Below are 12,468 nucleotides of genomic sequence, written 5' to 3' on the forward strand. Positions count from 1 at the left end.
AATCTGTTTGAAAGCTTGAATTGCACTTCTCAGATCCAGTTTAAAACCCTGACAGAACCAGTGACTATTTTCTGAGCATGCCAGGTAGGATTTAGTAGTAAAATATTGAGAATTCAATTGATATAACAATGATTAGCTGCAGTAGGAAAAGAATCACAAAACAGAGAACAGTAGCACTTAGAACAGCAGAGGCAAGCATGCAGATGTACCCAGCTGAAAAGCAAAATCAATTTTCACATCAGGAAATGCCTTTTTGTACTGTGTGACTCTGTTGCTCCTGGACTAAATGGACAACCATTTGGAGTTTCCCTAAACCAGAAAATGGTATCAGCATTATTGTGATCTTGAGTGAAGGAAGCTGAAATCTCTCTCTCAGCACCTTGTTAAGCTAGCAAAACTTCCCAAAAATTGTACTGAAAATCATTTTCATAGATCAATGTCATTAGTAACCATTTCAGGAAAAATGAAGAAAAGAGAGAGCAAGCAGGAAACACAGGCAGGAAACAGCAGGAGCTGATTTTTCTCCACAGTCTAACCAAGTCCAAGAGCCTCCTTACAACAAAAATTTCCAAATATATATTCATTATGTGTTTTTGTATGTTATGCATCTTTTTCATAATTTTCTTTCAAACAAAAGAGAAGAGATCTTGACAAAAGTATGAACTAAAACTTTAGCCCAAACCCCGAACATTGGAAAGGAGCAAAAATGTTCATTCACTTCTGACAAAATACTGGAACTTGTCACAGAAATTCAAGACAAATAATCCTCCCAAGCATTTCAGCAGACTACAAAGGCTATTTTAACATAAGAAATAAATCCAAAACATCCACATAAGTCTGAAGAAGCATGATGTAATATAGACAGAAGCAAATCTAAGTTTGGTTTTGTTCTGGTTTTTTTTTTCTTCCATGCTAAAGGAACGAATCTATAACTAAAGCAGGGTGTGCAACATCCCAGTAAACATGTCTCTCAGGACAAACCAGAGGAAAACAGTTTAGAAGGATGGACACTTTCTATAAAATATAAATCTACTAATGGTACATATGTGAGTTTTGTCACAGCCTTGTGAACTACACACAGATCCAAACCAGAGGAAATCAACGTGAAATTTTACCTTATTTTTACAGCTTTTATATCATAGATGGGAATACACAATTGTATTCAGTTAGGTAATTTTGAATGATTTTTTGTAAATCTATAGCTCTTCACTAACTTCTTACTTTCTGTCAGTATGCATAAGACATTTTAGAGGACACTATACAGCAAGGTGGAAGAGGTATTCAATATTCACAACAGTGATGAAAACAATAAATGTTGTGATAAATCAGGGGGTTTTTTTCCTGTAGAACCGCAGCCCTTGGGCAACAGAACTGCCCTGCAATCCAGCAAAGCAAACTGCCCCTACAGGGCAGGGAAAAGTGCCACTCAGTATGTAGCTACCAAACTTTGCTAATTACTATTATTTTCATCACAAAAAAATCATCATCATCATGCTGCTTTGGGAGACACAGTCCATGTACAACTTTTGTGCCGATGACATTAACATCCTGTAGTTTACTATTCTAGGTATAAAGAAAAGTTTACGAAAGTAGGAAACAGTGGGGAAAAATATGGTTCAGAATTCAAGGTCAATTTTTTGTTCCCAGTTTGGTCATCAGCTGTTGATGACCTGTGAGGGAAGTCATGCCACCATGTGTCAGAAACAGACTGAATTTTAAAACAGATTTAAAATTGCTTACCTGTTCCACAGAGCTCTGAAACACATTGAAAATTAACATATTTTCCTAGGAAACAGTTAAATGGCTTCACCAGAAGAAGGCACTGTTAAATATGCACACACGAACATAAAACCCCTTACCTTCCCCAGGACTGACTGCAGATGGTAGACTGGTCCAGTCTAGGGTCCAGTTGGGGCATGGATGTGGAAAAAACTTGGCTTCAATTCCATTTTCCTACATGGAAGTAAGAAAAAAATAAGTTAAGACCCTGATCCTTTACCACTAAAGTTGGTATCAAAATTCTCACTGAATTTAATGGCATCAGATTAACAACAACACCTTCAGCCTAACTGAAACTAAACAGGCAGATGACTCTACATTATATGAGAGTCGAATTATATGAGATTCAAATTATGTATTTCTCTCATTTTCACAAGAAAGTCCTGTTAATTTTCTAGGAAATGCTGTCAACCTCTATGCAAAAAATACTGAGAGTTATGGAACATGATGGACAGTTTTCTTTAACAAAACTCATTAGAGTTCCCAGATGTTCAAAGTTCTAACAAATAACAAAAAAAAACCCCAAAAACCAGAAAGAGTTGAATAATGAAATCAAACATAAAAGCAATAGGGTTTTTTGTCATCCTTTATATAAATATCTTTAAAAGATGAATACAATATGAAAATTCAAACAAAAAGTTACTTTGATTATTCTGAATTATTGACAGGGCTTTCAGCAGTCCTATCTTTCCTCAATTCCTGAATTGATCAAATATCAGAAGAGAAAGAAAAAGTAAAATCAATTCTATGTCAATGCATATCAGATATAAGAAAAGCAAGACGTATTAAACTGTTCAAGGCTGTCAGACTTAGCTTCTACAATTCCAATAAAATTTTACTTACTAAAAATCAAGCAGAATATAACTAAAGATAACTCATTAAAAAGCTTAAATTACCATTAATTTAGTCATAGTTGGCCTCGGACCACCTATAAAATGACTGTCTTCATTCTCCTCTTCTAACTCATCAGGAACTGAAGAGAAGTCCTGTGCCTGTTCCTCTAGAGCAGACATCAACTCTGGAAGCTGGAGAAGCTCCATATTGCATTTGCCAGCAGCTTTCTTTACTCCAGGTACTTCTTGAACTCTTCGATACCAAGCGGATATCAGCGGCAAATTTACCAGGTTTCTGCCTTGTTTCTTGCTGGAAACCTAAAAAAATAAAATGGGAAGGTTTCTTCCTACAAGCCACAAGAAGGCATGAACTACAGAAGTGAGCTCAGCTCTATGCCAGGCATGTGTATTCATAGCACGATGATAATACAACTGCAAGTAGAATTGCAAGTTGGTGATTTAGACTTTATCTGCAATCCCTGTTTGCTTAATAGGATGAAAAGATTTACACGACCAATGTTATTCATAATTTCAATCAGCAACAAAAAAGCTCAGTTTAAATAATATTCTTAACTATGTGCCATTTCCTAACATAGGAATGATTCATTTTGGTTGGCAGTCAGAGAAAAAAACCCAGTGCAGTAATTTGCCATGAATACTGAACTCTAAGCAAGACCATCTGAATGTCGTTCTTTCCCACAAGTAGCCTGATGTTCTTAAAAGCTCATCCACCAACAGCTATTTTGCTGGGAACTGCAAGCCTGAAATACCTTACACTACGTGGCAACAGCAAAACAGAAACAGGCATATTATCCTTCTTCTTTACTCAAGTCTTTTCACTACATCTGCAACTTTTTCTAGTAGTAGTGAATCAAACTTATTTCTTTTTTTAAAAGTCATGTATTTATTCAGACTTTTTTACAATCTTAATTACGTATCTTTATAAAACAACGGTAACCAGTATATTTCTTTTGTGAATTAAGTGTATATGATTATGAGTTGATGTGGCCTTCAATAGAAATTAGAATTTTAAGTGTAAAAAATAAAATAAAAAATTTCTTTAGTGAGAATATGTTTCACATATTAAAAAAATTACACCAAATCATAATTTACATGAAGTCCAGTTACTTTTAAAAAGGATGTATTTGGTGAAATTAAATTGCTTTCTTTAGATTCCCAAATTTTTCAAAACAATGAAGATCGTCTTCTTAACAGGAGAGGTTCTGAAGTCTGCATCCTTCGAAACACACTCAAAATATGACTGGACATGATCCTGGGAAACCGGCTCTAGACGATCCTTCTTTAAGCAGGGGAGTTGGACAAGATGAGCTCCAGAGGTGCCCTCCAACCTCAATTATTCCAACCTGAACTACCCTGTGATGGTGTGCCCACTTTAAATAGAAAATTAAAAATCATGATTACAGGAAAAGGCAGAAAAGGCCATGCAAAAACAGCATTCCTCCACGTATCTGTCCGCAGCATGGAAGTAGAAATTGGTAAACAACACTTGAAATGACACGAAATTTCAAGCAGCTCTCTTGCATGCTGTGTTTATAACATGCTTAGGATAATCAAAAGTAATTAGCAATAGCTAAAGGAGCAAAGAAAGGATGAACTGTGTGATTTTAGCATCTTATTTAATACCCTAATAGTAACACAGGCAAAGATACAATAATTCAGTTAAGGAAGAAGTCTTTTGGAAAGCAATTCTAAGAGGCACTGTTACACTAGTTATCAAGTGTTCTAAATTGTATTTTAAAAACTGAAGAGTAGTTTCTGCCAGATGAAGAACTGAGCTTCTGTTACGCTTCTATTAATTTTCAACAGTTACAACTAATAGAAAGTGTACCAAAGCTAACCTCAGAAAGATAACTGAATTGGAATGAGGTAATGAAAAACAACTCTTCAGCTTCATTATCTTACTTTTGGTAATTATAATTACAATCAGCTAGTCAGGTCTCCTCACATTTATGGTGTGTTACTTTCCAGACACATACTCACTGAAGACTTCATTATCATTCACACCCTTAAATCAAAGTGGAAATGCAACTACAGTGATTTTTTTAAACACAATCCAGGAAGTCCAGTTATACAAGTGACAAATAACACTTTAATATGGAATTAAATTCTGGCACTTCCATCAACAAGAGCAGTTTCAACTCACTGCTTGCAAGAAGCTTTCAAGATGCAAGTTATTCAATTTCAATGATAACTGTAGGAATCAAGGTATAATTTCTTAGAAAACGATCACATATCGGAGAAGAGAAATAAAGTAACATTACCTGAGAGCTCTTGTAATTCAGATAAAAATGAAACTGAAAACCAGGTTTTTAGGGCAATTCTTGGCATGATCTACACAAGTGTATTATAAAATATATAGTTCATAAGCTGCTGACCAGGCCTTAAGGGTCACACATACAAAGTAAATAAATACATCATTCTCAGCTGCTCACAGTACATCTACAGAACAATCTCAATTGCATTGCTGAAATCAATTAAGCATCTGATCCAAGAATCTTCTCATGCCCAGCACCAGTAAATGAAAAAATTACTATAAAAAGTTATGGTCTTCTTATTTAAAAAGGTCTTGGAAAAACAAAGATTGAAATACTTTAAAGATTTTTAAATAGTAGGAAAGCATTTTGTATTAATACTTTTGTTTAGTATCATCCATGCAGAAGTTGCTGTTCATCTTCAATCATGTGATTCACAAAACAAACAAAGCAGATGTGAATTAAGAACCATTTCTGTAAAATAATTCATCATCCTAATTCAGAGGTAGCCATATTAACCTACTTCTGGACTCTGATATTGCTATCATCAATCCACTGAGGATTATGATATTGGCTAAAGAAGTTATAAAGTGGACGTTTGTCACATTATTAATGTTTGATAGTCCCTATCTTGATTTTAGAGATTGTTTCTCTCAATCTGACTAGCAGTATCTTCTCCAGGAATTCCCTTTGTTTTCGAACACCATAAGGCAAATTTAGCAAAGCAACTTGCAAAATCAAAATGTCAACACCAACCTCACTCAGAGCTCTTCCTGGCAAGAGACACCATCTTAGCTATAAATCTCATAGCATAACTGCAGGAATGCTGGTAGCAGGCAAATTCACTGTATCATTTTATTGTAATGCGAAATAAAGACATAGCTGTCATTTCCTTAAATCATTCCTGTGTGTATATCCTTATAAAACTAAGTACACAGATTATGCTGAGCAAGACTCTTGCACAGTCTTGCCACAGAAGTTTTTCCCACTGCAGAATTGGTTTTGAAGTTGAGCTCAAGCCACTTGCACCAGTATTCTAAAATTACTATTTTCTAGGCAACTTGGTACCAAAATATTTCAGTATAATATTTTAACAGTTAACAGTGTTTACTAGGTATTTATATGCTATGTATTTAAAACCAATCCCTGGTTTTTGTGTTTGTACAAAAACAAAGACATATCCTCTGTTTTGGGTTAAGGTCACACTGTGAATGCCATAATATGTTTTAAATAACATATTTTACAACTTTCAAGTTCTTAAAAAAACATACATACACACTAGTTAATATTTGCAGAATTTGTCATCTTACCAAGAACTGATGGATGCATGGCAAAAGCACTATATCTGCCACAGTAAAATAAAGCCCTTCTGCAAAGATGTGGTCCAAGAGTGGAAGGTCAGAAGTTTTTGTTCTCCTGATGTGGGAGGCCTCTCTGTTGACTGCATCTGATGCTTCCTGGACAAGTAGCTTGGAGAAAGCTACACTCAGTTCCAAACTTGGGGGTGAAGGCTCATGCACTTCCCCTGCTTTTAATTCCCTTGCTGCTTCTTCACCAAGTACAGGCACTGCAGCCTTGGCACCTGCCTTCTGCTGTTGAAGTTTTTGCCTACGAATTTTGTCATCATTATGTACTCGGACAGGTTCTCCAAGCTTCCTTTCAAACTGTAAAATGTCAGAAGGAATAGCCTGACAGTGCTCAGGAGATGCCGTCAAAAACCTTTCCACAGCCAGAGGAATGCTGATCTCACAAAGTCGGGTCCACTGGCTAACCTGTCAAATAAATTTATGTAATTAATGTCTCTACAGAAAGAGAAACAAAATCCAGGATACATTTTCGTTCACTTTAAGGAAAGAAATTCCAGATTTCTTTGTTAATCTTAGAAACTCAGATATTCTCTATTACTTTTGCTACAGAAGAATTAGGAAGCTAAACCTTATATATAACAGAATGAACAGTTATCCAGTATAGCATATTTTTATTCCTTATTATTGACGTAATATTAGGGTGGCTGCATAACTCATAACAAGGAAAGGTGTGATCAATTTCTATATGTCATCTCTACCAAATGGTGGTAATAAGATTCAATTACACCAAACAGATTTTGAGCACATTTATTTTCAGAAATGCATTATATTATTAATGGGTTTTTAATATGCAACATCAAAAAAAACTTTTGTCTACCTGAAAAGCACTTCAAAAAAATTACTTATTTTTTTTCACGCTTTTATCCTTGTCCTCTTTTTCTTATCACCCGTACTTAAAGGTTTTACAATTTTTAAACTCCTTTCTTTTCTTATTCAGTTCACTCACTTTGCAGCCCTCTGAAATACAGAATGAAGCTCTCCAGCAGTTCCAAAAGATTACAGAGGTTTCTGGAGGATGTCAGGGACAACTTCTTTACACCAGCACTGTGTGCACTAACACAGAGATGTGCTCCTCCAAATCTGCTACACGCCAACAGGGATGAACCGGGTTGGAGACACAGTAATCAGTGGTAACCATGGATGTAGCAATCCTGACAGACTGGAGCTCAACCTCCTGAGAGAGCAAGGAAGGCAAGTCTAGATGGATGAGCTGTCAGATGAGTAAAGTGCTATGTGATAAATAGACTGAAATCTCAATTCAAAGGGTAGTGTTGGTCAATGGTTCACATGCTACCTGAAGGTCAGTTAGCAGTGGAAATCTTTAAGGGTCTATGCTGGGGCCTATCCTATTTGATCATCTTTACCTGGAGGGGGGTGATGGATTACACTCACATCAAGGACAACAGTGAGTTGAGCAGAGCAGTCAACAAACTCCATGAAAGAGCTGCTATTCACATGGGCCTGCACAGGCTAGAGAATGGGCTGACAGGGAGCCCATTCTAGGAGGGACTAAACCCCTGGAATGGTACAGGCTAGTGACTGGCCACCTGGCCATGTTAGCCACTCTGCTGAAAAGTCAGTGAACAACCGGACGAGGATAAGCTAAACATAAGCCAGCAGTGCACCCTGGCAGTGAAGGCTAACAGTATTATGGTGCTCTTGAAATCAAAATTAAAAATAAATTAGATAATTCTTAGTTTACTTCAAACTTTAGAACTCATTTATACTGTTAGTCATGAAACAGAGATCTAACATACTTTTTGAATTTTAAGGGATTTTTGTGCTGCTAAGTAGTATCTTCAAAAATAATTATTTTCATCTTTATGCCAAAGTACAGATATTTCTCCATTAAGAAAATTCATTTTCTAAGCAAATTTAATTTCTCACTAAAAGAAGTTAGTTTACATCAATATTAAGAGTCTACTTATGAGTATTTAATGCTAATTAAAAAAAACTTAATGTATCTAAGAGAAAGAAAGGCACTCACTTCAGCACAAGCTTTTAAGCAAGTCTTCTTAAAGCCCAAGAGTTCCAAAACATCCTTTTTAGATGGATCTGCCTCATACGTTTTCTGTATTATATGTCTTAAGACAACAGAAAGCCCAGCTCGGCAGAATTTGCCATCTTTCACGACAACTGCAGGTAAACTGCAACTCTGCACAACCTCTGGAAGCTGACACTTGGAGATTAAATGCACCTCAAGATCGCCAGGGAGGTTTTTTGTCACACATTGATTACCCACATCTTCACCAGTTGGCACTAAGAAAATTTTAAATAATTTGCAGTCACAGTAGGATAGCAAAAACAGGGAGATAGATGTATGAAGAGGAAAGATACTATCTCTGTACTGATGAGAAAAAGCCAAATATAAATGTTCTTCAGTGATGCAATCTTTCATCTTCCTCCTGAGTTGAAGTTCCTGAAATACAAATCAGAGCATGACATTCATAAAAGAATACAGAACTTAGAACAAAAAAAGTTTTAAAACACTGGTTCTTCCACTATCTGCTATAACTGATTTTAACATACGACACTACTACAGAGATCCTGCCTGTATATTTGGACTGCAGGCCCTTTTTGAGAGAAAAGAACAATTTCACATACACATTGTCTCTTCACATACAGATCATGGACAGGAAAATGATTTGTGTACTTTTTTTTTTTTTACATTTTAGCATATTTCTGACATCAAACAAAACAAATAAAACCAAAAGAAAATGTTTTCTTTTCAATTTTTAAGTGCATAAACATTTTATAGCAAGGTTTTTTTGTTTTTTTAACTCAAAATCTCCCACAACATTAACCATGTATTATTGAAAAAGCAAGTTCCTAAGCACATATCTACAACAGTCTGTTCTGTAATACACACACTTGTCTTTCTGTAACTGCTAAAAGGCATTTATAGAGGGTATTTAGGCCATGGGAAATAATATTCTGTATTAAAAATTAATCTAGAGCCTGGCGACATAATAACTGAAGGACACATAGGAAAATAAACATTCCTTTCATGAATGCTACATGAACACCTCAAGCACCCAACTACTTTAAGCAGTTGAATACCACAGTAGCATAGCTGAAATTAATATCTTCTCAATATATTAAAAGCTAAAATTAGTTTTCCTCATTGTGGAATATTACAATATTCCATACCAGTTTAACATAAAGCACTGATGCAATAATTTTTATGCTCCATTCCTCAGTGGAATTGCCCGTTAACCTACAAATCACAGCTCGCATTGAAAAGCCTTAGACACTAGATGGGGCTCTTACAGCAAGTGTTACAGACGACAGCTCTAGCGCAGTAAGAGAAAAATTTAAACGTTGCTAAGGAAGGCCAGAATGTTTTTTATATACACATATACAAAGCATCAGTGACACTGGAAAAACACGAGTCTTTCAAATAACTGTCTGGAATAATAAGGTCTTTGTGCAGTTACATGAATATTATGGAATTATTTAAAAAGCAAAAAAAAGATTTTCATTTGATATATGCTGATTATTTGATTATTTTTTCTTCATGCAGACATGTACATCAAATTTAGTACTTCATATTATCTATCACGAGGCCAAATCAACTGCTTAAAAGAAGGCAGTGGAAGAATAAAACCACATCCACCTGACACTAAGATCATACTAATGACTGTTATAGCAAAGTATTTTTAAACTATTACATGACATGTTATTGTCTCAGAAGAACAGTGGCTCTACTATGAGTACTGCTGTTTTTCTTTAATTAATACACCTGCCACACAAAGAACAAGACAATACATAATGAAATACCTACTTTCCCAGAAAGTAGAAATTACATAGTGAAGGCACTGCTAAGGAGGCAAGTCAAGAAGAGTTAGTCTTACTTGTTAAATCCATAGTGACCAGCACTTAAACTCCTATTCTTGACTGCAGTACTACTTTCAATATTAAACAGTACCTTCATATGCATTTGGGTTATTATTTTTATTTTCCATGGGAACTCAAGGAGCACACAAGCCCATCTTTTCCTGGCCATTCTGGCCACTCAGACATACACATACATCTTACCAATCACTTCACTGATAAATGTTTTCTTCTGGTTGACCTTACTGGACACAATCAGTTATTTTGGTCATTATCATGCTATATAGAACTGATAAATACTTTAGTAAATTCTGATAAGGTTTCCATTTCCAAAGTATATTATTCTATGGTTTCCAACTATTGCAACCTGTTGTTACAAATTATTCCACATCCATCACTCAGGACTGCCCAAATAAAACATTCATCTTTTCACCACGTAGGTACTCTCAACAGGTACACTGACCCTTGCCCACTTTCATCCAGAGTAGCAGCTCTGAAGCACTGTCTCACCACAAAGGGTAATGTGTCATTAGGCTAAAAATAAAACATAAGTATTTAAAAGATGCCCAAGTAGAGGTACTACTAATCAGACTACTGCTTGAAAACTGGTAGATGAAGGGGTAAACAGCCTCAGTGTGAATTCTCCTCCAATCTGTTGAACAAAATTACTTCTACCCAGTAGCAATGAGTAACAGCAGCTGTCAGACAGTCCCAGAGACAGCAACTTACTGGAAATAACGACTTGTTGATCATTGGCCTGCTTTATATTCAACCCAGTAAACACAGCTGATGCTATCCTATTAATCCACCTGTATTCTTTAAGTTTGAAATATTTCTGGTCAAATTAAACCATTCTCACTCTCAGGTATACAACTATCAAAAATCATGAAAACCATATAAACCAATACTAGGATCTTGCTGAAGCAGGATAAGCAGATGTAGTCCAGAACCACCCACTCCATTCTCTTTACAGGGTCAGAAAATGGGAATATGAATGCAGGCCACTTCATTTAGTCCACAGTATTGTAACTTCGAGTTACCTCTCTCAATCCTTTTTAGGTAAGGCTCTGGATTTTGTACTGAAGAAAAGGTACATTCAGCAAAGGTCTGTTCTTCCAAATGCCTTGAAGGGAGAACCTCTGGGAGAGGTACTAGACAGCCTGAGGGTGGTTACTAATGTCCTCAAAACTCAGACTAACTTTTGTAAATATACACAGTCATTTACCACTATTCAGCTCCAACATGAGCTGAGTATGACATGACAGAGAGATTGAATTATTTTTCTGAACCTAAATGAACTTCTACAAAGACAAAAAGAACACAGAAACAGTGATATTTATGATCTACTTACTCAATAAAGTACTCATAAAAATTTTAGAAATGGATTTAATTCAAGGTGAAGGGAGAGAAGAAGGGTTAAGCTAAGATCACTGTTTCAGTTAATTAAACTCTTCTCACACAGGAAGAGTAAGGGAAAATCCAAAGATTGGTATTATGGTCAATATTATCAGAATTTCCTTTTTAAGGAATCACATAAACAATGACAGTATCAATACAGCAACAATTAATTATTAAATTTAGTAATTCTGAACCAAATAAAAACAAACTGTAAATTGCTAAGTTCTAAAAAAAAGTGCAAGCAACTAGTATCTTACACTTAACAGTGGAAAAGATTCCAGAGGAGGTGACAACTCCAGCTCTAATCACAAAAATACAAATGTCTCATTTCTCTGGTTTTCAGGGAGAATTAAGAACATGGCACATTTCACAATATTGGGCTTAAATGTGAGAATAGGTACTTACATACACAAACAATTTCCAGACCTGGACAAATTAATCTCTCATCATTTATATGACAGCAATTCATTTTGGTTTGGTACAGGCAATCAGATCTCTCTCAGCTAAAGGTCCTGATCCTACAAGTTCTTATGGTACCAGACCTGAAGGCGTCTTTGCAGTATATTGTTCCGCTATTTTAAAATAGTCCTAAATTCTTCTCATACACTATACTACTAGATTTTTTTCTTCCTAAAGCCCCAAAGAACAGGAAATATCAACTACCGGGATGTTTAAAGTTACATACTTTTCAGACCAGGAGAACAAACTTGAAAAGGTAAGGAGAGCAAGCATTGGAAAACCCCACTCTGCTTTTTGCATTGAGCTTTTCAACATCAACAGAGCTAATACTTTAATTAATACTTTAATTTCCACAAGAACTTTAAAAAGTAATTTTAACAAAATGGGCTTCTGTCATGACCTCCTTACATATTTCATTAGAATAGCAAAGCATTCAGTCTGTATTTATTTGTATTGCTGGTTATTTTCCTTACCCGGCCCTGCTGCCTCCGCCTCGGCTCCGCCCCTTCCTGCCCTGGCCCCGCG

General features: G+C 35.8%; 1 protein-coding gene across 1 annotated transcript in view; it reads right to left on the reverse strand.

The window, feature by feature from the left end:
* Positions 1 to 12,457, reverse strand: part of GSTCD (glutathione S-transferase C-terminal domain containing) — a 60,783-nt gene extending 48,326 nt beyond the window's left edge. The window contains exons 1-5 of the mRNA XM_027677096.1: positions 12,417 to 12,457; positions 8,240 to 8,671; positions 6,196 to 6,657; positions 2,676 to 2,930; positions 1,860 to 1,953 (exon numbers count right to left, since the gene is read on the reverse strand). Of these exons, the coding sequence (XP_027532897.1) occupies positions 1,860 to 1,953; positions 2,676 to 2,930; positions 6,196 to 6,657; positions 8,240 to 8,650 (1,222 nt within the window). The 5' untranslated portion in view covers positions 8,651 to 8,671; positions 12,417 to 12,457. The remainder of the gene's footprint in view (positions 1 to 1,859; positions 1,954 to 2,675; positions 2,931 to 6,195; positions 6,658 to 8,239; positions 8,672 to 12,416) is intronic.
* Between the last annotated feature and the right edge of the window lie 11 nt (positions 12,458 to 12,468).

Source organism: Neopelma chrysocephalum, unplaced genomic scaffold, assembly GCF_003984885.1.
Source record: "Neopelma chrysocephalum unplaced genomic scaffold, ASM398488v2 Primary Assembly neopelma1_42b, whole genome shotgun sequence".
Lineage (NCBI taxonomy): Eukaryota > Metazoa > Chordata > Aves > Passeriformes > Pipridae > Neopelma > Neopelma chrysocephalum.